The 22661-nt window shown below is 39.4% G+C and overlaps 1 protein-coding gene across 2 annotated transcripts in view; it reads right to left on the minus strand.

Moving 5' to 3' along the window:
• Positions 1–9188: 9188 nt before the first annotated feature.
• Positions 9189–22661, minus strand: part of dcc (DCC netrin 1 receptor) — a 1120333-nt gene continuing 1106860 nt past the window's right edge. For both annotated transcript variants that reach the window (XM_008117567.3, XM_008117566.3), the window contains exon 29: positions 9189–18875. In XM_008117567.3, coding sequence (XP_008115774.2) covers positions 18786–18875 — 90 coding nt within the window. In that variant the 3' untranslated portion in view covers positions 9189–18785. The remainder of the gene's footprint in view (positions 18876–22661) is intronic.

The following is a 22661-nucleotide window of genomic DNA, read 5'->3' on the forward strand; positions in this document are numbered from 1 at the left end:
ACACCAGACATTTAGTGATAACAAATCAACATTTCCAGTGGCTTCGGGGTATTCCTTCGGGGCCACTGGTGCGCTGCCAGGTGGCCTGACAGCTGGGGAAGGGGCAACATACTGCGGGACCTCATCTTCCTTGAGTTTTTTCCAATATTAGTGGCAGTGCGGACCTGGACTGACCACTTCAGGGACAAGAGGGTACGTTTTTGGTGTGACAATCAGGCAGTGGTCAGAGTCATCAATAAGCAAACTTCAAAATCGCCCAGGGTCATGAGACTTGTAAGGCAGTTTGTACTAACTTGCTTGGAAGCTAACATCACTTTCTTAGCCCAATATATTCCAGGTGTTCACAATGAAGTAGCGGATGCATTGTCCCGTTTCCAGGACGACAGGTTTCGATCGCTAGCACCAGAAGCAGACCTCCAGCCCACCGCCTTCCCTCAGGAGCTGTGGACCCTTGGAGAGGAGAGACCTGGTCGGAACTGATGCTAACCATTGCCCCTGCGACTAGAAAGGCCTACTGTGCAGCAGTGGCCAAATTCATCAAATTCAGGCTGGAGGCTGGGTACGGCAGCAGATGGCCAACCAACGAGGAGGAAGTTCTACACTTCATCATTCATCAGAGAAGGTCCAATGTATCGGCACACGCTATGCAGCGGCAGCTGGCAGGTATCGCCTTCCACAGTAAGGCTGCAGGATGGGGCGATCCATGCAACGATTACAGAACGAGGAAACTCCTGAAAGGATGGAGCAAGCGTTCAACGAAGGAGAAAGACAGCAGACGCCCTCTCTCTTACAACATCCTCAGCAGGCTCATCTCATCGCTGAGGAGAATCTGCTCTTCACGTTACGAGGTGAAACTTTTTACAGCAGCTTATGCCACAGCCTTCTTTGGGGCACTGCGACTAGGGGAGGTGGTGGCAGACTCTAAGTCCGATAGTTCGGGGAGGGCGCTTCAGCTCAGGGATATTTCAGTCAGTCATAACTCACTAGTTATTCGGATCAGGCAATCCAAGACTGATCAAGGGGGAAAAGGGGCACAAGGGCTAGAACCGGGGCGTTTGTGCCCGGTCAGGGCAATCAAGGAATATTTACAGGTACGCAGGACATCCCCGGGGACTCTTTTCATCCATCGCAATGGCGCCCCCTTATCAAGATACCAGTTTATGGCCATATTCCGCAGCGCTTTGCAAGGTCTGGGCCTTCCCGCAGCGGAATATGGTGGGCACTCATTCAGGATAGGCGCAGCAACAACAGCAGCAGTGGGCGGTGTGCCGGTGGACATCATAAAAGCCATGGGGAGGTGGAAATCAGCAGCCTATTCGTCCTACATTAGACCTGGCCTTCTCCTGGAGGCTCCTAGGTCTGCCGGCCCCTCTCCTCCTTTTCTTCAGGTCCGTCGCCGGAAGTCGAGCAGGTCGGTCGACGGAAGAGAAATTACGGCAACCAACAACAACCGGCCAAGAGGAGCGGAGCGGCGTGTCGGCCCCAGGAAGGCGGGGTGTTGGACAGGCGAGGACCCGCGCACCTAGCGATGCGGCAGGACGGGACTCTGGTTTCAGTTACGCTGCATGGCAGTGTTTTTTGTGGCACGCTCCTCCGGGGGCTGCACGCTCGTTGGGGCTGCATTTGGGACAACAGGATCCATGTTTAGGAGCATGGTCAGTTATGCATATCGTAGGTTTGTTGGCTACGGAAGGTAGGGTTGGCGGCAAGGAGAGTGGGGGTTCCCACCCTCCTTTTTGTGGCGTGTGACATGGGTCCCGGATCTCGTATTAACATCCCCCCCCTTTTCATTGGCATAAGGGGGGGGGGCGGAAATATCGCAGTTACCACCAGGCGGTGCTGGGGATACCGCATACCGGGTCAGGTATCGGTTGCGCCTTGGCTTGTTACGATCGAGCAGCATTGGGCTGTTCGATCGTTGATCCAGGACCCATGCCGAGCAGCCAACACTTCATTCCTGTAACCAATAAAATGTTGTGGCCAGTTTTTTACCCATAAGTCTTGTTGTATTTGTGGTTATTTGTTCATCATCATCCGGCGAGGTCGATCGCCCATGCCCAGGCAACTGTCACCAGTGCCCAGGTTTCAGTTGAAGAGCTAATGTCTAGGAAAACATCTACATATTTATCTGAGGAATACTTGTAATCATATATATGGCTTTTTATACACATTCAGTAGTTCTTACAATGATCTAGTAATGCAGGTGAATAGGAAGGCCAGGATGGCCTCGTTTCTTATTCTCCTTCTACTGGCACATTAAATCATTATTGTTTATTGTTTATATATTTTGATAAAATTATTGTTTATCTTTAATCAATGTTAATGTTTTTAACTTTAAAAATATTGTATAAAATTGTCTTCAAGCTATGTGTATATGAAGCCTCAATGAATGTTTTGTCTGTGCCTGGATCCCATCTCCAAGATATCTCACTATGTATACATGTGCAAATACAGGTATTTCAAAGCTGCCTCAAAATCTAGAAGCCAGACTGGACCACAGTATTCCACACTCTTGTTACATCTCAAATAGACTACTGCAATGCACTCTATGTGGGGCTGCCTTTGAAGACTGTTTGAAGCTTCAAGTAGCCCAAATTGCTCACCGGAGCAGTATACAGGGAACATACAACCCCCTGCTATGTCATCTCCACTGGCTACCAGTTTGCTACTGAGCACATTTAAAAATGCTGGCTTTAGCCTATAAAGCCCTAAACGGTTATGGCCTAACTTACTTGTCTGAATGTATCTCCCCCTATGAACCTGTTAAGAGCATAAAGATCTGCCGGGGAGGCCTGGCTCTCAATCCCACCCCCTTTGCAAGCACGACTGGTGGGAATGAGAGACAGGGCCTTCTCAGTGGTGTCTCCTCAGTTGTGGAACTCTCTCCCCAGTGATATTAGATTGGCCCCTTTCTTCTTGGTTTCCAGAAAAAAAACCCAAGGCTATGGAACTAGGCCTTTGGGGAGTAGTGCAATACAGAATCGACATAATGTAGCAACACGAATGACGACTATGGGTGCTATGTTTTAACAGTATTTATATATTTTATCTCTTTTTACTGCTTAATGTGTTGCATTTGTATATTGTATTTGCAATTTGGGCATTGAATATTGCTAAAACCATAATCCGCTCTGAGTCCTCTTTGGGGTGAGATAGAGCGGAATAGAAATATAGTAAATAAATAAATAAATAAAATCCAAAATACTTGTACTCTCAATCATTTTATTGAGGGATATTTAACCAATACTGAAATTTTGACAATTTTGTATTCTATTTCCTCTTGGTTTTATTCATACCCAGCTGAAGGAAAAAATATTGACTTATACATGAAATATTTGTACCTTTTTGTATCAATGTGTGTAATCTGGATCTAGTTCAAAAGCATATGGTGGCAATACATTGGACAAAGGTCAGTGCTTTGTCTAATACAAATTGCTTAAGCTGTCAGGTTGACTTTCTAAAGCAAAAATACCTTGTAACATTTTCTCCCCTTTACAAAGTCCCTACTGATTTATTATAAGGCCTAGTGTTATTTTGTTACCTGAACAACGCAAGGGGAATTAAATTTATAGGCCAGAGGGAGGACGGAATCTCTGTGTGTGTGAAATAAAATATTCCCACTTGTCCGATAATATACCGAAGCATGATAAATTTATTAGAGTTCCCCCATTTTCAATTCAAAATGAAAACCTCAACACGTACCATACATCACAGGTTGGTTTACCCCACAGTCATATTTCTGTGTGTTTAAATGTAATATAATGGAATAGGCACCCATTAATCCCTACTGACAACCCCATAGAGAATTTTTCAAGGACTCAGAAGCACAGCGGGAGAAAGAATGGATTTAGAATCTAACTGTTAGGTTTGCGTTCAGCTCATCATTCAGAGATAATTTTGACTTCTTACCTGTATGTTAGAAGAGAAGGAATAATACTCTAGAAGTATTTGCTTAGAATAATAGAACCATGGAGTTAGAAGAGACCCCCAAGGGACATCTAGTCCAGCCTCCTGCTGTGTAGGAACACACAAAGTATTCCCCAGAGATAACCATCAACCCTCTGCTTAAAAGCTTCCAGACAAGGAGACTCCACCACACTCCAAGGCAGTCTACTCCACTGTGGAAGAACTCTTACAATCAGATTTTTCCTTTTTTTTTTTTTTTGCTGAAATTACTTTTTCTGTAGTTTGAACCCATTGCTCCATGTATTAGTCTCAAGAGTAGCTGAAAACAAGCTTGATCCATCTTCAATATTATTATTATTATTATTATTATTATTATTATTATTATTATTATTATTATTATTATTATTATTATTATCATCATCTGCATTTCTATACCACTTTTCTCACCCCTGGAGGGACTCAATATGACATCCTTTCAAATATTTTAGAATACTATTATGTCCCCTCTTAACTTTTTCTTCTCCAAGCTAAACATTCCCAAGTTTTGGTTTCATAGAATCATAGAATCATGGAATAGTAGAGTTTGAAGAGACTTCAAGGGCCATCCAGTCCAACCCCCTGCCAAGAAGCAGGAAATCGCATTCAAAGCACCCCCGACAGATGGCCATCCAGCCTCTGCTTAAAAGCCTCCAAAGAAGGAGCCTCCACCACGGCCCCGGGGAGAGAGTTCCACTGTCGAACAGCTCTCACAGTGAGGAAGTTCTTCCTGATGTTCAGGTGGAATCTCCTTTCCTGTAGTTTGAAGCCATTGTTCCGTGTCCTAGTCTGCAGGGCAGCAGAAAACAAGCTTGCTCCCTCCTCCCTATGACTTCCCTTCATGTATTTGTACATGGCTATCATGTCTCCTCTTAGCCTTCTCTTCTGCAGGCTAAACATGCCCAGTTCTTTAAGCCGCTCCTCAAAGGGATTGTTCTCCAGACCTTTGATCATTTTAGTTGCCTTCCTCTGGCCGCTTTCCAGCTTGTCAACATCTCCCTTCAACTGTGGTGCCCAAAATTGGACACAGTATTCCAGGTGTGGTCTGACCAAGGCAGAATAAAGGGGGAGCATGACTTCCCTGGATCTAGACGCTATTCCCCTATTTATGCAGGCCAGAATCCCGTTGCCTTTCTTAGCAGCCGCATCACATTGCTGGCTCATGTTTAACTTGTTGTCCACAAGGACTCCAAGATCTTTTTCACATGTACTGCTGTCTAGCCAGGCGTCCCCCATTCTGTATCTTTGATTTCCATTTTTTCTGCCGAAGTGAAGTATCTTGCATTTGTCCCTGTTGAACTTCATTTTGTTAGTTTCGGCCCATCTCTCTAGTCTGTCAAGATCATTTTGAATTCTGCTCCTGTCTTCTGGAGTGTTAGCTATCCCTCCCAGTTTTGTGTTGTCTGCAAACTTGATGATCGTGCCTTCTAACCCTTCGTCTAAGTCGTTAATAAAGATGTTGAACAGAACCGGGCCCAGGACGGAACCCTGCGGCACTCCACTTGTCACTTCTTTCCATGATGAAGACGACGCATTGGTGAGCACCCTTTGGGTTCGTTCGCTTAGCCAATTACAGATCCACCTAACCGTAGTTTTGTCTAGCCCACATTTTACTAGTTTGTTTGCCAGAAGGTCGTGGGGGACTTTGTCAAAGGCCTTACTGAAATCCAGGTAGGCTACATCCACAGCATTCCCTGTATCGACCCAACTCGTAACTCTATCGAAAAAAGAGATCAGATTAGTCTGGCATGACTTGTTTTTGGTAAATCCGTGTTGACTATTAGCAATGACTGCATTTGTTTCTAAGTGTTTGCAGACCACTTCCTTAATTATCTTTAATTTCCAGATCTTTAATTCTGGTATTTCAGCAGTCTTGTTACTTCCAAGAAGAGTAGGTCAATTTTGCTGCACTCTTCTTTTCTCTTTGCATATATTTATTTTCTTATTTTGTGAAATCATGTCAAAAATAAATTCAAAAAGTTGAAAGGTATGCATGCACTGTGTAGGCCATAGATAGGTGATTGTGGGTTCATCTATCACCAAAACAGCACTATAGTGTGATTGCAGAGAAGTATGGAGTGTGCGCCCGCTGTTAGCTCCAGCTTCTGCCAGTTTAGCAGTTCAAAAGCATGCAAATGTGAGGAGATCAATAGGTAGTGCTCCAGCGGGAAGGTAATGGTGCCCCATGCAGTCATGCCAGCGACATGACTTTGGAGGTGTCTGCGGACAATGCTGGCTCTTTGGCTTAGAAATTGAGATGAGCACCAATCCCAAGAGTCGGACACAACTGGACTTAACATCAGGGGAAACCTTTACCTTTACTAGGATAACATTGGCCACACATTTTGGTGGTTCAAATGTTAGCCCTGTTTTGGGGTATATTTGACCTGCTGATTCCAAAAATGGTACAAGTTTTCCCTTGTCAGCTCTAGTTTTTGAGATACAGGACACATGCCATCTACCAGTTGCCATCTGCTCACCTATAGAAAAACATAATAACCATATCTAAGAAACTACATATGATGTGGTTTATCTTATGCAGTTATCTGAATCAATGCTTCAAATAACCCCAAGAACAGACCTAAAAACCAAAATACCCAAAAAATTATAGGGATTTGTGTTTGTTCCTACACTGGTATGTTTTCATTTGCTTCAACAAGATTACTGTGAGACAAGAGGCTGCTGTGATAAATCTGGAGTTAAAGAGTAGGGCAAAAGGGTGACAGTCCCAAGCTTCCCTGCTCCAAGTAACTTCTTAAGCTTTCACAAAGTATTTTTTCCTCATGAGATGCTTGGAAAACATTTGGGTAGTATCAAAAGTACCCAAGAAGAAGAAGAATATCTATAGGAAAAAAAGAATATTGGATTTCCTTTCTCCTAAAGATATTATTATCCTTCTTTGATACTTTCGATACTACCCAAACACTTAGCACTGTAATTGCTTTCTCTTCAAAGCAGCTTCAAAATGCATCTTCTGAGAAATTAGAGGAAAGAAAAATCATAATGCACGCTCAAGCAACTTGCCAAATGGAGAGCAGAGATCAAGCATCCAACGATCAGAAGCTTCTGGCAACAGGTGTCTCTCTTTTTCTGAATGAAAGACTTCTCTGCTATGAAAGCAGTATGGAAATAGCAAATGAATAGATAGCAAGGTACGCAGGCACTAAATCCATTAACAGTACAGATTAGGAGCAGATTAAGTTCCTCAAAGGAGTGAAATAGAAAACAAATCTATCATGTGCTTTTTTAAACAAAGAAACAAAATGTTGATGAAATACAAATACCTCAGAGAACACCTCTCTAAGTCTTCCAGTGTGATACTGAGGTCAATATTTTCCACGAATAATCAAATCCTACAAACGTGTAGTGTGACAGGGCCCTTGGTGTTCAGAATCATCAGTTAAAATCTGTCTTCAGGCAATAAAATCCACATAAAATAGCATCTTGAGATATAGTATACATGGGAACTACAAATCCCAGAATCTCCAGTGAGAACCTGAAGTTCTTTTTAAGTCCTCTTTTTCATATAAAAGTTTCAGAAATTTGTGGTCCACTCTCCTGGTGCTAGTGATTGATCAGATTCAAAAGAAGCAGAGCAAAAATTCTGCTTGCAAAAATTCTGAATAAGAACATTTACCAATTATTGATTGAACTCTGATGCTGGAGTATTTGGTTCCTCAAAGGAAATGTTTGTGGAAAGTTGAGGGGTCACTGTGTACAAGGAAATATTTGTACTGTCCCCCTAACTTTGCTTAAAATGGGAGCTGGAAAAGGTGGCACTTCTTCTCCCACCAAATGTTGATGTTTCAAAAATTTTGTAGGCTGAAACACAGGGCTACATGACACAGATCTCATTCCATGTATAGAAACCAGAAGGATATGCAAAACTTTTTTCAACAGATGCAATAGGATTTCATCGTTTACTGGAACTAATGGAAGCTAGCTTAAGGACCTCAGGAAAAACAAAAGGAAACCTATTCAATATCTAATTTCATCTTTAGAGTACAAATCATGAATATTGACTTTGGCTATATACTACCTTCATGACACAGGAAGCATGCCTCTGTACACTTGTTTGAGAACAATAGCAGGAGAAGATCATTGCCTTCATGAATCATCCTGTTTGTGGACTACCCAAATGCGTCATATTTGCCAACTGTAGGAAGCAGGATGTTAGACAGACCTTTGCTATGATTCATTTTCTTACATGCTGCTAGTGCATAGAGCCTTCTGAAGAATCAAATGGATGCCATCTCAAGAGTGAAAAGGACTCTCCAAAGGATTGGAAAGATGTCACATTAATAATAGATTTTGCTCAGATGTAGCAGTAGGCATTTCTTTTGACCCTAGCTTTTAGAAAAAGTTGAAGGATCTGTATTATACGTCCCAATAACTAAAGATGTCTTTAGTGGAAATATTTTAAATATTTTGGCACACCAAGGCATTTAAGCAGGAATTATGTAAAAGTTGGCATGATTTAATAAAGTGAAATGGGTGTGATTTGAGTTATACTTATGACTTAAACTACAGCCTTGGGGTCACTGGTCCAAAGCCTTCAGTATTCTCCCAAAAAGGTTTTCAGCCAATTTCTAGAGAGCACAGAAAGCAGTCCAGATATTTGTCAGACAATGTGTCTACTATGATTGGCAACACCTTCCTAGAAATTAAGTCAGATGTTCTTCTCATCACTTCGTGCATGGCTTTTTGTGTAAGGATGCCAAAGACATAACCTAGGTCTAATTGAATGTGAAATGTGTCATGCCATTGAGTTATGGATTCTTCCCATGCCTTGCTCTCCAGTTTGGAAGAAAAGTAAATATTTATGAAAAGAGCAAGAAGGTCCAGCCTCGTTGAGTTCCAAACACAGTAACACATATGGATCCTTTTCTGAGGTGGCATCTATGTTGTAGAAGCCAAATAAGTTCTCTTATTGTCACATCCAGAAAGCTAACAACGTTATCCTGGCTCTATGTATGTATATTTACATATCTGTGTCTTTGCTTCTCATTTTGGGGAGAAAAAAAAACTTCTTCAACCTAAGCATAACCACCAAAAAATCCCCTCGGGTACATAGCCTCCCACTGTATCTTAAGCCACAGAGATCTGAGTAAAAGCAGTTTTATATGAATTACTAAAATCTGTTTGATAGGAAGTAAGCTGGGAGTAGATTTCTTACTTGTAGAGATATTGAATTCATATCCTGCTCATCTCTGTGACACTTGATGTATATGACCAACACAGACAACTTTTTGTATCAAAACTTTATTTATTAAACAAAAGAAAATGCACCATTGGAATACCATTTCTATAAAAAATGAATATGAGACTGTTCTACAGTACATTACAAAACCCTCCCCTTTTTCTTCATGTAGTCGTAGTATACAAGGTTGTGTAGAAACAGTCATTTATTTTCAAATCCTAATCAAGTTCCCTTTCTGGCAGAATGAAATTTACACTTAAATATTGCAATCACTAATCTAATTTGGTTAACAATGCTAGAGTCCAACAATTCAAAGAAAACCTTTGTAGGCTCAAAATGCCTAACTTTAGGCTTTTTTGACAGAACAAGATTTTGTTCTCCTAAGGCTAGTTAAAGCTGTAATGTAACTCTTCTTGGATAAATGCCTCCCAATATAGAGATATTGACATGTATGGAGCCCCTCTTCACGATTATGGAATAACTTGAGTGTTAACCCATGGAGAATCTCCTAGAAGCCACACAAGGATACAGTCCTTCAAAATTCTTCGATGATATATCCACACACAATTTCATCAAAAACTGAGGAGAGATAATGCTTAATATATCATATCCCGATTATTTCTACTGCTTTTATTGATTGAGAGGATTTTGAGATTCTGAAAGGTTCTCCTGAACAAGCTAGAATAAATTAAATGGGGACTGCACAGAAATCCATGGAACTGCTGTTTGTTTTAGTGAATTCTGCTCAGTGATTTAGAGCAGAACTTCTTAAACCTTTTCCACTCATTACCTCTTTCCACCTGAGAAAATTTTATGAGACCCTAGGTATATAAGTATAAAAAATAGGTATAAAAACCAAACATTTCCTGATAACAAATCAGCATTTGCAAGGCATGCTAAACAGGCTGATTTTCTTTTTTATGAAATGCAGCTGAAGCATCTTCTGCAGAGTTCACTGTAGACACTACACATTGTTGTGAACAGAATGGTGCAAATCGGTGGCAATCAGAAGTCTTTTCCTTTTGCCAATTTTTCATGAACCCAACATTGAGCTAAGGGGACTCCATTTGGAATTGGGGCCAACAGTTTAAGAAGCAGTAATTTAGAGCACCCTATTCTTTACTGTGCAGTGCAGATCAGATATAACACACATGGTTAACCTTGCAGTCCTGTTAATAAGATCACTGAACTCAATGAAATTTGTATGGAATTGCATTCTCTAGGTTATCATGGCCCAAACCAAGACATTAAGAGCTCACCATTAACCTTCATAATTATAACGTGTTCTGGACACTATGTCTCCAGTTTGAGTGGACTTTTTTTTAAAAAAAAACACATAATGATGCAGACATAAGATTTAATATGTGCTTGTGGCTAGGAGGTTGAGAAAAGTAAAAAATCAATATTGAACTGTCCCTACTTTCGGTATTTCCTTATGGAAAAAATCCTTTCTTTACTGTGGGACAGTTTTTCTTCAAGTGCACTTCAAAATCACACTGATGTCACATATTAATGAAATGTGTAAGTTCTTCCACTGAAATGAACAGCTATCAAAACTTTTTAAAGTTTGACAGAACCATCTGCAAATATATTCCATACCAATTAATGAAATATTTGGGGGGATTATGTGCATTGGTTATTTTCAGCTTCAGATAAAATCTGTGTGGATAGGATAGGATAGCATTACATCGCTGTGACTGAGATTGGTATGGGAGGAGGAAATTGTTGATCCAAAAATCAACATACATTAACATGAGATACACCACAGCTTTAACATCCTGCTCTAGGTCTCAACCAGATATCCCTTCCCCCCAATCATAAATTATCCCAAGGAAAGCACTCTAATAAATTAAATATTACTTATAAAAAGTACCCCCTTCCCTCCCTGCCCTGCCCTCCCTCACCCAAACATGATGGCAATTCACAAAGGTAGGCATTGCCAGATCTATTTTACAATAATAAAAACAGCATTGTTCCTTCTATCTACCAGCATCACTTCCTCATTCTTCATCAAAAGACATTTACAGCATAACAGTGAGATACCATTGGCCTCCATGGCTTTATGGTATATTTATACCACGCTGTTATTACTAGTTTCAAAGAGAGGGCAAGAAGAAAAATAAAAAAGGAGGAGGAATGGGAAAGACGAGGAAAGGAGAGGAGAGATGATTGGGGGAAAATGAGAACAATGCTAAGATCGCTAAACAAAAAATTACATAGCCTCAGATTATGGCAATCTGATTGAACTAGTCTGTCACAGAATCAACTAGGAGGGATGTGGCTATCATAAAGCCATTTCAAAAACCAATTTTACTTAACAATATCTTTAAACCACAATTAGAGAAAGGAGTAGGACCTGTTGGAAACGTATGCCTTTTTAATTTCCAAAATATTGTTAAGTATGCATGAAGATGGACCATGAAGACTATAAATGGTAAGTTACATGGCTCTTCAAAGCAGTGCAAGTTAGTTTGTGACTTTTCTGTCAGACACCAGGTTCTGGTGGGGTATATTTGCTTTCCTACTCATGTATTAAAATCCAAAGCAGTTCTTATATTCAATAAAGTAGACCCTTTATGTAGCCTCGAGAGAATACTTCCAAGACAACACAGAACATGATTTTCTGTTTCCCTCATTGATTCAGTGCTATTCCTATATGGCTACTTTCAGTATTTATGACACTCCATTTAACTTTTTAGTGAGGATAAGAAAGAAGGAACAAGGTAGCCTTTAACATCATATAGCATTGTCATGGGGATCATACACTGAATGAATAACCACATACTTTCAATTCATTCTCTATGATTAGAGACAGGCAAGTTGTTCATGTTGATAAGTGTTGTTTTTGAATCTCAATTGTGATTTAGTTAAGTGGATTCTGTACCCATGCAGAATAATCTCTGGAACTTTTCTGGCACACAAGTTGGTGGGATCTGGCTCTGGCATATGAGCACATGTCCTGGATTGTAGAAGACGCACTCAACTGTTTATTTCCTTCTTCTCATCTATGATAGTTGCTAATATAGTTAAGAGGTAACTGCACCAGGGCAAGAAATGGGTTACATGACTGCACAAATAACCACGGAGAGACAACTAGTTCCAGGTTTACCATACATTTTTTTCTTTTGTGTAACTCCACTGTGTGACAAGCTATAATCTAACGCATATGAAATTCCAAGAAAGGGCCCACAAGATGACTTACTGAATAGATATTTGAGTCAGCAGCAGAATATTTGATTAAAATTGAAGGCAAAGCTCATGTAGCAGTGGAAAAAGGCTGATATTATCTAACATGTGGTGGAATGTCCTTAAGACTATTAGGAATGTTGGGATCAACTAGGGAAAGCAAACAAATTAGTGGGTTATTTGGGAAAGAATACATTTATCCTCAAAAAAGGAAACATAAGACACAGACTATATCCTTTGGGGAGTCTGCAGATGAAGAAGACAGAAAGCCAAAGCCCTCAGGATTTGCAGGATACATCAAGCACCCCACATAACTGTTTTATATTTCCAAGAGAAATGGTATGCAGAATGGCACCTTATACAGAAAGGTAATGCTAGAGCAAAACATCACTTTAGCCCTGCGTATCAACAGAAATAGTGGATATAAACAAAGATCTGAAAGTAAACTGACTTTGTTCCCAAAGGTAACTGCTACTTCAAATTCTATCTTATAGTAAATGGGTTGCAAATCATTACCATAGGCTTGAAGATGTTGTGTGGAGCAATGGATTAGACTAAAGGAAAAAGAATCCATCTAAATATTAGAAAAGACTTCCTGATTTCAAGAGCTGTTCTATAGCGGAATACGTTGCTTGGGAGTGTGATGAAGTCATCTTCTCTGGAGACTTTTAAAGAAAGACTGGATGCTCTTCAGTTTGGAGTGCTTTGATAGTGTGTCCCTGCCTTGCAGAATGTGGTTCGGTTGGATGGCCCTTTTGATCCCTTCCAGTTCTATGATTCTATGGTTGAAGAACTGATTTAGGGTTGCCTACTCATTTTCTTTCCTCTTGGGAAACTCCCTATCTTTAATAGAGGTATATAGCGGGCAGGAACAAGAAAGTTTTTCATGGGCTTGGGGCAGCTGTACTGAATTTGGCTGAAAGGCTGATTCAGTTAGCTTCTTAGAATTACCTATTCCAAATTTGACTCCTTTATAAATAGAGTTTGGGATTATTTAAAAAGCCTCAGTGTGGGAAACAGCAAAATATACAGATTCACCCAACCATTTATTTTGGGGAAATATCTTACTGTGATAATACTAGATGGTATGCCAATGGGAAGATGTAGAAGACATTCTTAGGACAGATGAAGCTTTGTGAGAGGATACAGTCTGTTCTTTTGTAAATTTTGAAGTTATAATTGGGGTTTGTCAGAAATAAAAATTAAAGGGCTCACATAAGACCAGATCAACAATATCCTATCTGGGAACAGAATCTTCAGCACTTGACTCTGTCCTTTTTGGAAGATGGACATAATCAAGAAGATGGTAGAAATCATGATTATGGTGAATGTTAGTGTAATATTTTATCAAGGACAGATAAAAAATGGGTTGCAAAAGCTATGATTGATGATGCTCTGTCTGCAGGAGGGGGCAAGGCACAATTGTGAAGCCTATCTAGAATAAGCTCAATGAATTGAATTCTTTATCTATATTAAAGTATTCATCAAGAGCAGTAAAAAAAAATATCAAGAATGGAGAGAAATGTGAGCTCCATAACAAGAAATCAGTTATCAACAAAATGGAAAAGTTCTTGCAATGAAGAACAACTTTTAAAAGCTTTACAGACACATCAAATAGTATGGTTTAATTCTAGAAGCTTTAGAAGAGTAAAGCACAGAAACCAATGATGTTAAATAGAAACACCTGAAAAATATGGAGGATATCATAAAAATTCATTGAGGAAGAATATCTGTTAGAGAGACTACCCACAATTTCAACAAGTATTGAAATTACAGGTATTGAGAATGAACTGAAGTTCATTCTCTTTCTTCTGGATAGTTGATTAATGGGAATGAATTGATTCTTGGTACATATGTATAAAATTATGTCCAATGGCTTGAATGTTTATAAGCAGGTTAAGATAAGTATTTTGCACTGAAACAGTGTAAAATTCAATGGAATAGCCTAATCTCAATAACAATAAAATAACATCTACCCTTCATAGAGCTGGCATTCCATTTTACAGGAAAACGTAAAACTCTATTTTTGAATAGTAAAAAATCAGGTGGCCTTAGCAAGGAAAAATGAAAGGCTATCCTTCCAGGGCCTGCACACTGAAGATACAGAGACTTGTCCTTTGGCCTTTGATACTTTCTAAATAATTTTCTTAGTCAATTTATGGCTCAATGGTAGTGTGGAGGCATTTGAAAAAGTGTTTATACCTCTGATTCTGCTAGACAAAATGAGGTGGCATCTCCCATACATTAGGCATTGACCTTGATCTTCTAGAAGATTAAAGGCCACCATCAGATTGAATGCTAAACAAGTTCTTTCTGCTGAATGACAGTTTCCTGATGTAAGACAGACTGGAATGCAGTGGATTAGAACCAAACATTTCTGTGGAAAGCTGTAGAAGTAGACATTACTTTAAATCAGGCATGGGCAAACTTTGGCCCTCCACTTCAACTTCCAGAAATCCCAGGCAGCTTACCAGATGTTAGGAATTGTGGGAGTTGAAGTCCCAAACACCTGGAGGGCTGAAGTTTCCCCATGCCTTCTTTAGATCCATTGTCCAATATCAGCATCAGTCTAATTAAGTGTTTTCTCCATGATTAATCCATAGTTAGTATTTATTTCCCATGCAGAATATGCAAAGGTCTTTGATGTCAGAAGCTAAGAACTTTATTTTAAATGCACTGTTTTGTCATAAGGAAATAGTTTGATTTCTGAATCTACAGAAAAGAAGTATTAAAATCTTCTAAGTTAAACAAACTATCTTCCTCACAACAAATAAATAAAAGATTATGAAGATTAAACCACACAAAAACCTACCTCCATAAGATAGTTTCTATGGAAGTCAGAAAATATCTGAGTGTGAAAGTCCTTATTATATCCCTAAGGAATGGAGAAATGAATAGGTCCTATATACTGAGTGGGAAGAGTAGAAACATCTGCTCCCAGACTAGCATATCAGAAAGTGAAGACACAGTGGCGGGACTACACAAAGATGGAAAACGCTTTCACTTTGTACCATTTTTGCATGAACAATTTCCTTTTCAGTTGTTGGATTTTTAAACCCTGGTTCAGAATTGTTGCTAGGGAACATAACAGCAAAATCCAGTGTTATGATACTACCCAAAATTCTCAAGAGGATTTATTTTTGTACTTGCCAAGTTGGGAAAGTAATCTTGCTATTCTTGCTTTTATTTAAGCAAGAGACCGAGCTATGCAGCATCCATACAACTGGATGCAGTGGAGTGCCATCACCAATTGGTCAGAACATTAAAAACTCAACCTCCTAAATAAGCCTGCCTCGTTATTAAAAATATTGCCTTAAAATTCGAGACTAAATTGAATAAACAACATGGGGCGAGGGGTGGGGAGGCATTTTCACAACTATGCTAGCATTTTGAGTGGATCATCTGTTCAAGCTCTAATCTCATACCCAATATGATACTGTATTTTTAAAAGCTTGCTGAATTTTTACTTCTGAAGCTCTGCCATTTTATTCCAAATATTTTATTCAGGAATTCACATATAATTACCTTCCTAATAAAAAGAGCTATTAGGATGTAAAGATCTTCTCTCTCCCTTCCATGCTCTTTTAAAATTATGACCTACTCAAGCTTGAAATCAAAGAGAGTGCTGAATGTAATAATTCAGCTGAAACCTTCTTATTGGGTTTTTGCAGCCTCATAACTGATAAATATGCAAATTTAGTTGCTTTTTGGTGGTTTGCCTGTGAAAACAGGGATTAACTCTGAATGAATGCCGAAAGTACAGCAGTGAGAAGTGTGCATGCAACATTTTGTTCATATCACCAGTTCTGAATGTCAATGTAAAAACACAGCAATAAAATCCAGAAGAGTGGAATGAGAGCTTGAAGAAAAGAATTATTTATGTTCCTAACCAGAATCCTGATGTAAATTGGGACAGTTTTGCTTTCAGCCACTGGATGAAAGCAACATGAAAATATTAAAGAAAAACCTTGTATTTCCCTCTTGTCCTCTAACATTCTGGTAGCTTGTCTGTAAACATTTGTACTGTGTATATGCCTCAGAGTACAGGCAAAATGGACATGACATGACTCTCACAATCTATTCTAGGGACTTATATGCTGGCACAAGTAATCTTACAGCTCAGTTTCTGTTCTGTCTTCTCAGTGCCCAGCTTACAACTAGAACCTACTTTCCTTAAAGTGAAGAACCTGTCCTACTTAATAGCTGTCCTACAGACCTATGAAACTGAACAGTCTTGCATCAGGATGAAGTAGAGGCAAGTCAGTGGTGGATTTCTTTCCAGTAACAAATCTGTATTACTTGCCTCTCTTTGTTCTTGAATAAAACAGTTTTACAGTACGACCTCCATATCCACAGATGATACATTCCTGAACTTACCATAGAAACAGAGTACTGTGGATAATACCAAACCCTATTAAAATGAATGACTTTCACTGAAAGTTCCCATAGAGTCACCCTTGAAGACCTTGAATATTCCTAGAATTTGCTAATGTTCTCTAGGGTGACTCTATATTAACTTCTGGTGGAAGTTTACCATAGTATTGCCTGGAGGAACTAGAACATTCCCAGAGAGGACATATTTTGTTAGATGTGGGTACATGAAACTTTGGGTACTGGTCCTGTAGGTAAGGGGGCCGTACTATATATTAGATCTGTTTTGAAATGCATATAGATACTAGCAGCCTGGCAAAGATGCACATTCACTACTGATAACCTCTGTTGAAGAATATATGTAACTCCAAGGACATTTGCACCAGTGTTCCATTTCTCTCTCAAAAAAATTGCTGTCACTTATGCTATGTGATAGATAGATAGAGAGCGTTACTGTTATTTGCATTCATTTTTTGTGCCGTTGAGAATATACCAACCCTTTGGTGCTATGTGCTGATGTTTAACAATGAAAATATGAAGGAAAACAAAGAAGAGGAGTTACACAAAACATATGATTTCACAGTGCCTTAAGATGCATGCCATAATGCTCCTGTATGGTCTACATCATAAAATTACAAACCTATAAGGAAGGAAGGAAGGAAAGAATGGCCTTCAACACCTGCTTCATATATTTCCATGATGACATCATTGTAACTGGGAAATTGACCTACTTGGTTTCTTCTTCCACACAATTTGGCAATGGTCTTGTTTGAAATGTCCAGCACATTGCTTGTGATCAATTTAAATGAAAGCACAATTAAATTTGATGACTAAAACTGGTGTTATAGATAAACAAAACAGAAAAATGTTGCTAGTATTGGCAAAAGTCACTTAACTTCATCTAGTATTGTTCCTGAAGAAGAAACAGTAGGCTCACTTCTTGGGGTTTTTTTATGTCCAGTGGAAATTAATGAAGAAAATTTCCTCTAAGTCAGCTCATGATTGGCTTACATTTTTCAAAGCTTCCTTGGAGATCTTTTAAAGCAAACCCATCTCTATTACTACAAGAACTGTAAAACTGATTTGTAGAATACACTGAGAGGAGAATGCCACCTGATCTTTCCACTTGTCCCAAGCTTACCTTTGTGAATAGATTACTATGGTTGATAGAGAGGACTTGCAATAGATGCACCAATAAAATTTTAGGGTATTTGAACATCCATGTGCAGTATCTATTAATGCTGAAGTTGAGAAACACTGGAGCTTCCTTGGCTCAGGCTCTTCACCATTTATCGATGTCCCACACAAGTCCCCAGCCCTGAAGTCTTTACAATTTCTGTAAGCACATTGGGCTGAAGGCTCTATCTTTTTCACAAAGGTAAATCTGAGGAAATAAGAGGACTGGTAGAAAGAAAAGGTGGCTAGCAACATGATTGCAGGCATAGGATAGGACCATTACATGCTTGGTGGATCTGCAGGGTTAATTTGTAATGGACTTCACCATAAGTGGAATGATCCTATCGGTTTGCATTTAGTCTCCGTTGTTGTTGTTGTTGTTGTTGTTGTTGTTGCTGTTGTTGTTGTTGTTTAAAAATGGGGGAATATCACTTAATGACAATCTAAGCAAAGGGAGACATTCCATGAGGAATTTCTACAAGGAAGCATAATCCCAGAATTTAATTTGATCTTCATTTTAGACAATGTTGTTGTATGTCTCACATGGGGAAATGCAAGCATTGGTCACTTAAAAGCCACAAGATGCTAACAATAGGATAATATGTGAAGCAGGTCTAAACTATGACTTCCCTCCACCCCACCACTGGTGCGCTACTAAGGCCAGAAGATCAAAACCACCATTAAGAGGTGTGTGCTAGTGTCCCAACATCTTGTTTCTTGCTTCTCAGTGCTGCTCAGTGCTGTTGCTGGATCGGTATGAACACTGTGAGATCCATCCTTAGAACAGGGTTTGGCGGTGCATCAGTTAGCTACACGGCAGATGAGGACTTTGGGTGGTGGTATATTTGAAACGCTGGTATGCTGCAATGTTCCTGGGTAACTCCATTCTTCCATTCATCATCCAAAACCTTCAGAAGGCTGAGCCTGTGATGGCATTAAGTTGCTTCATTAGCCCCTCCAAACTAGCCATCTGTTCACTTAAATCATCCTGTTCATATACCTGAGGAGAAAGCAACCAAAGTTTGTTTGTTTATTTAAGTCAATCAGAGTAGAAATCAATGGCCAGCATCCAGCTCCATATGTATGATGTTACAAGCTAGATTTAGGACTTTGTAAAATTTACTATTCACATTTGTGATCATGGCACTATTGCTACTATTGTAAATACCTTCAAGAGCATTTTTAAAAACCACCCACCCACAAGTTTCATAGGCAGTTTCATAGACATAATAAGTTAAATGCTAAAGAATGTTACATCAGTCTTATTCTGCTACTGCTTTTCATATTCTTTCTCTTTGTCACTGGATTGGCTGTTGCTTGGCAAAGTGGCCCTCTTTGATGTCACTGGGAAAGAAATGTGACATGTGCATGAGGAAGAGCAAGCAAGGAAGGAAACAGGAAGTCACAAAAGGAGCCATGTTGCTATTGAGACATTGTGAGGTCCTCTTATAGCTGGAGAAAACAAGAGGGGAGGAGGAGAGGGAGGAAGGAAGGAAGGAAGAGGGGATGAAATGGCGCGGGGTGTGTGTGTGTGTGTGTGTGTGTGTGTGTGTGATCCTTTCGACACCTGAAAGTATGTGTGTATGTACGTATGTATGTACCTCAAAGGCTCCTACATGGGACCAAACGTGGTACACAAATTCTTCCTTATCCAACTTAAAATATTGTTTGGCTTTAAACTAAAAAAAAATCCACCCCTTTTGTTTGTTGCCTCATTTTTCTGCCACTTTTTAAATGTCCTACAACTGGCAGCCCATGAGCCTCATGCTGCAGTGCTCAGATGCAATCACAAGAGGGAAGTATATAGATAGAAAATTAGAGGTGACAAATGGAAGAGGGCTAGAGCAATGGTGGCAAACTTATGAAATGTCTGCCAAAAGGGTCATGCAGCACCCTCTCTCTTGGCAAACCCGCTGTCTCCTGCTCGCTCGCTCACCTGCTTGCTCACCAAACCATCCCCACTCACCTCTTGCTTGCCCATTTGCCCATCCGCACATGCTTGCCTGCCTTCCGCTTGCTCACTCACTTGCCAGTCCCACCACTTGCTCACCCCACACTAGCTCCCCTTTGGTTTGGGCATCACTGGGCTAGAGCATTATCAGGGAGACCCTCTAAAATTCCCCCTCAGAAGTCCTACCCACCAATAAGGAGTCCCTCAGAGGGCTAGAACATTGAGAGATGATGTCTTAAGGAAGACCTTTTCAGAGGTCCAGGCAAAGATGGAAGTGAGCTGGAGAAGGAAGAAAGGAGGCAGGTGTCAGCCCCTCTGACCCAGCTTCCATGTTTTTGGGGGTGATAGTAGAGGTGAGCCAACAATGGCCTTTGAGGAGAAGGAAGAAGTCATACCTGGGCAACACTGAGTATATTCACTGGTGTTCTATAACTAACATTTATTTGTATTGGTTCAAGCAATGCATTTTTAAAGAAGAGCTTAGAGTTACTACATATACTTAAAAAATCCATGATGTTAGGTTTGTGAGCTGTACTGCAAGCCCAAACTTTGAATCCCTTAAGGACCCCTTTGACTCCTCTTCCATTATCTCCTCTGAATGTTTTCATTTTCAATTAGCTTCAAGAGTGATCCACTTGGGAAATGATTTGTCCAGCTCTTAGAATATAAGATATTTGGAATTGAAATGTTCTGAACTCAAGGACTTCTTATACGTCATTTGTACAAACTCAATTTTCATTCCTTCCCAATTGGGAGATTTTGAACTGCTTTATCTTTCTCCAAACAGTACAGCCACCAAGGCTTGGAAAATGTTCAGAGACAAAGAAGGACCTAAAAGATGCTGACCTGTGATGGTGCTGTAGATTATGTCTACCTGCTGGTTGTGTTTCTTGCCTATTTCAATAAGCAATTATTTCACTTGCCACTGGCAAACAACAGACCTTAAATTGTGGCAGATTAATAACAATTGTGGAACAAATGCTCTGATGACAATTTACAAAATCCAGGGAAACCCAAAGGGAGAAAATTCGTAATGATGAATATTTCTATTAGGACATGATGGTGGATTAAATCCAATATTGATAGGTTTTTATCCCCACCCCACCATTAAATGGGAAAAAGTTCTTCAATGTATGTATGCCAAAAATTTACCAGAGAAAAAATCTGAATTGCAGAGTTTAAGGTAAGCAGTTAGAAATAACTTGCTAATTGAAATTAAATCATTTTTTCCAATCTTGAAAGGATGTGTGTATTTCATTATGATTATAGCTTAACAAGTCATAACTCTCTTTTGTGATAGAACTTTATTGTTTAGTTACTTATACAATATGGTCTCTGAAAATGACCAATTTTTCATGATAAAATAAATTGGTTTTTAATTAAGAGACCATTAGATCCCTTCTTTCCCTCCACCCTCTTTCCTTTTAACACTATGACAGACTAACTCAGCTGTCTTTTGAAGTACTCAGCATTAGGAATTTTGAAGACTATTGGCTAATGAAAGAGAGGAGTAGGAATAGAAAATGAGCTGCTTTTCTCAGTGCTTTCCCAGCAATATCTGTCTATGGAAATTTCATTTGTTCCCAGGAGTGGCTGGTGGCTTCCATGTCAATGGGATGAATTTAGCATGAATTTTAAAGGATCTAGCCACAGTTCCAAACCTGCTTTGCAAGTAGACTTCAACACCTTGGGCTGCCTCCTTAAAGAGAAGGCTAAAACCTGGTGGATTTACTGGCCCACTGACATTGAAGAAACCTAAATTCATAATGTGAGTCTATGTGGCATGAGATTGGAGGCACAACATCATCATACTAACATCTTCAAATTAGAACAAAATTTTGGATTAAAATACCTCAATGGTTATCACCACATGAAGCATTAGCAAGAACCGAATCACAATATCTCAAAGGATAGTTGAGATATAAAGACATATTAATAAAAGACAAAGGATCCCTAAGATCAAAAACTAGAGAAGAATTAGAAAAAGAAGGGTTTGAATTGCAGCAGTTTTAATACACGAGGCTAACAGAACCTTTCAGAATGGATAGTAAACAAGAAAGAATACAATTGTAGAAATGGACTGAGATAAATTGATAGGTGATAAGGGGACAATAACTATTTCCAAATATATAAAATTTAAATACTGAAAGAACAAGGAACAGAACCAATAAAAGAATATATGCTGACCATGGCAAAAATGTTGGAAGGCTAATTGACATGGGAAAGACATGGAGATTGGTGAGTTCTAGAGATTATAAAGAAAATTGTTATGAAGTCCACTATCGATGGTACTTAACTCCACAGATAATGGCTACAATATATAAAACCAGGAAAGACATATGTTAGAAATGTGTAAAAGAGAAAGGTACACTCTATCATATGTTATGGAACTGGAAAAGAGTTAAGAAATATTGGAAAAAGATACTGTAGTAAATAGCATTTTACAATTAGAATTAGAATTTATGCCACAGCTGTATCTTCTCAACATGATAAATGTAAAAATCAATAAACCCACAAAGAGAATATTTATGTACAGGATTACAACAGCAAGGATAGTATTGGCAAAAAGTGGAAAACAACTGATGTACCTTTCATTTATGATTGGCAACTGAAATCAAGAGAAGAAATGGAAGTCAACAAGTTAACCAGAATAATGAAGGGGAGCTCTGTAAGAAAGATGTGGGAAGATTGGGAGAAAGTAGAGAAATATTTTAAGGAATATGTAGTTTCTGTAAAAAATACCTGAAGCATTGGATATTCAGATGTCTATTTTTACTAAATGGAATGCAAGAAGACTTAGGAAGAACCTCTACTTCAAAGGGAGGAAAGAAAGTA

This window comes from Anolis carolinensis, chromosome 2 (assembly GCF_035594765.1).
Source record: "Anolis carolinensis isolate JA03-04 chromosome 2, rAnoCar3.1.pri, whole genome shotgun sequence".
Taxonomy (NCBI): Eukaryota; Metazoa; Chordata; class Lepidosauria; order Squamata; family Dactyloidae; genus Anolis; species Anolis carolinensis.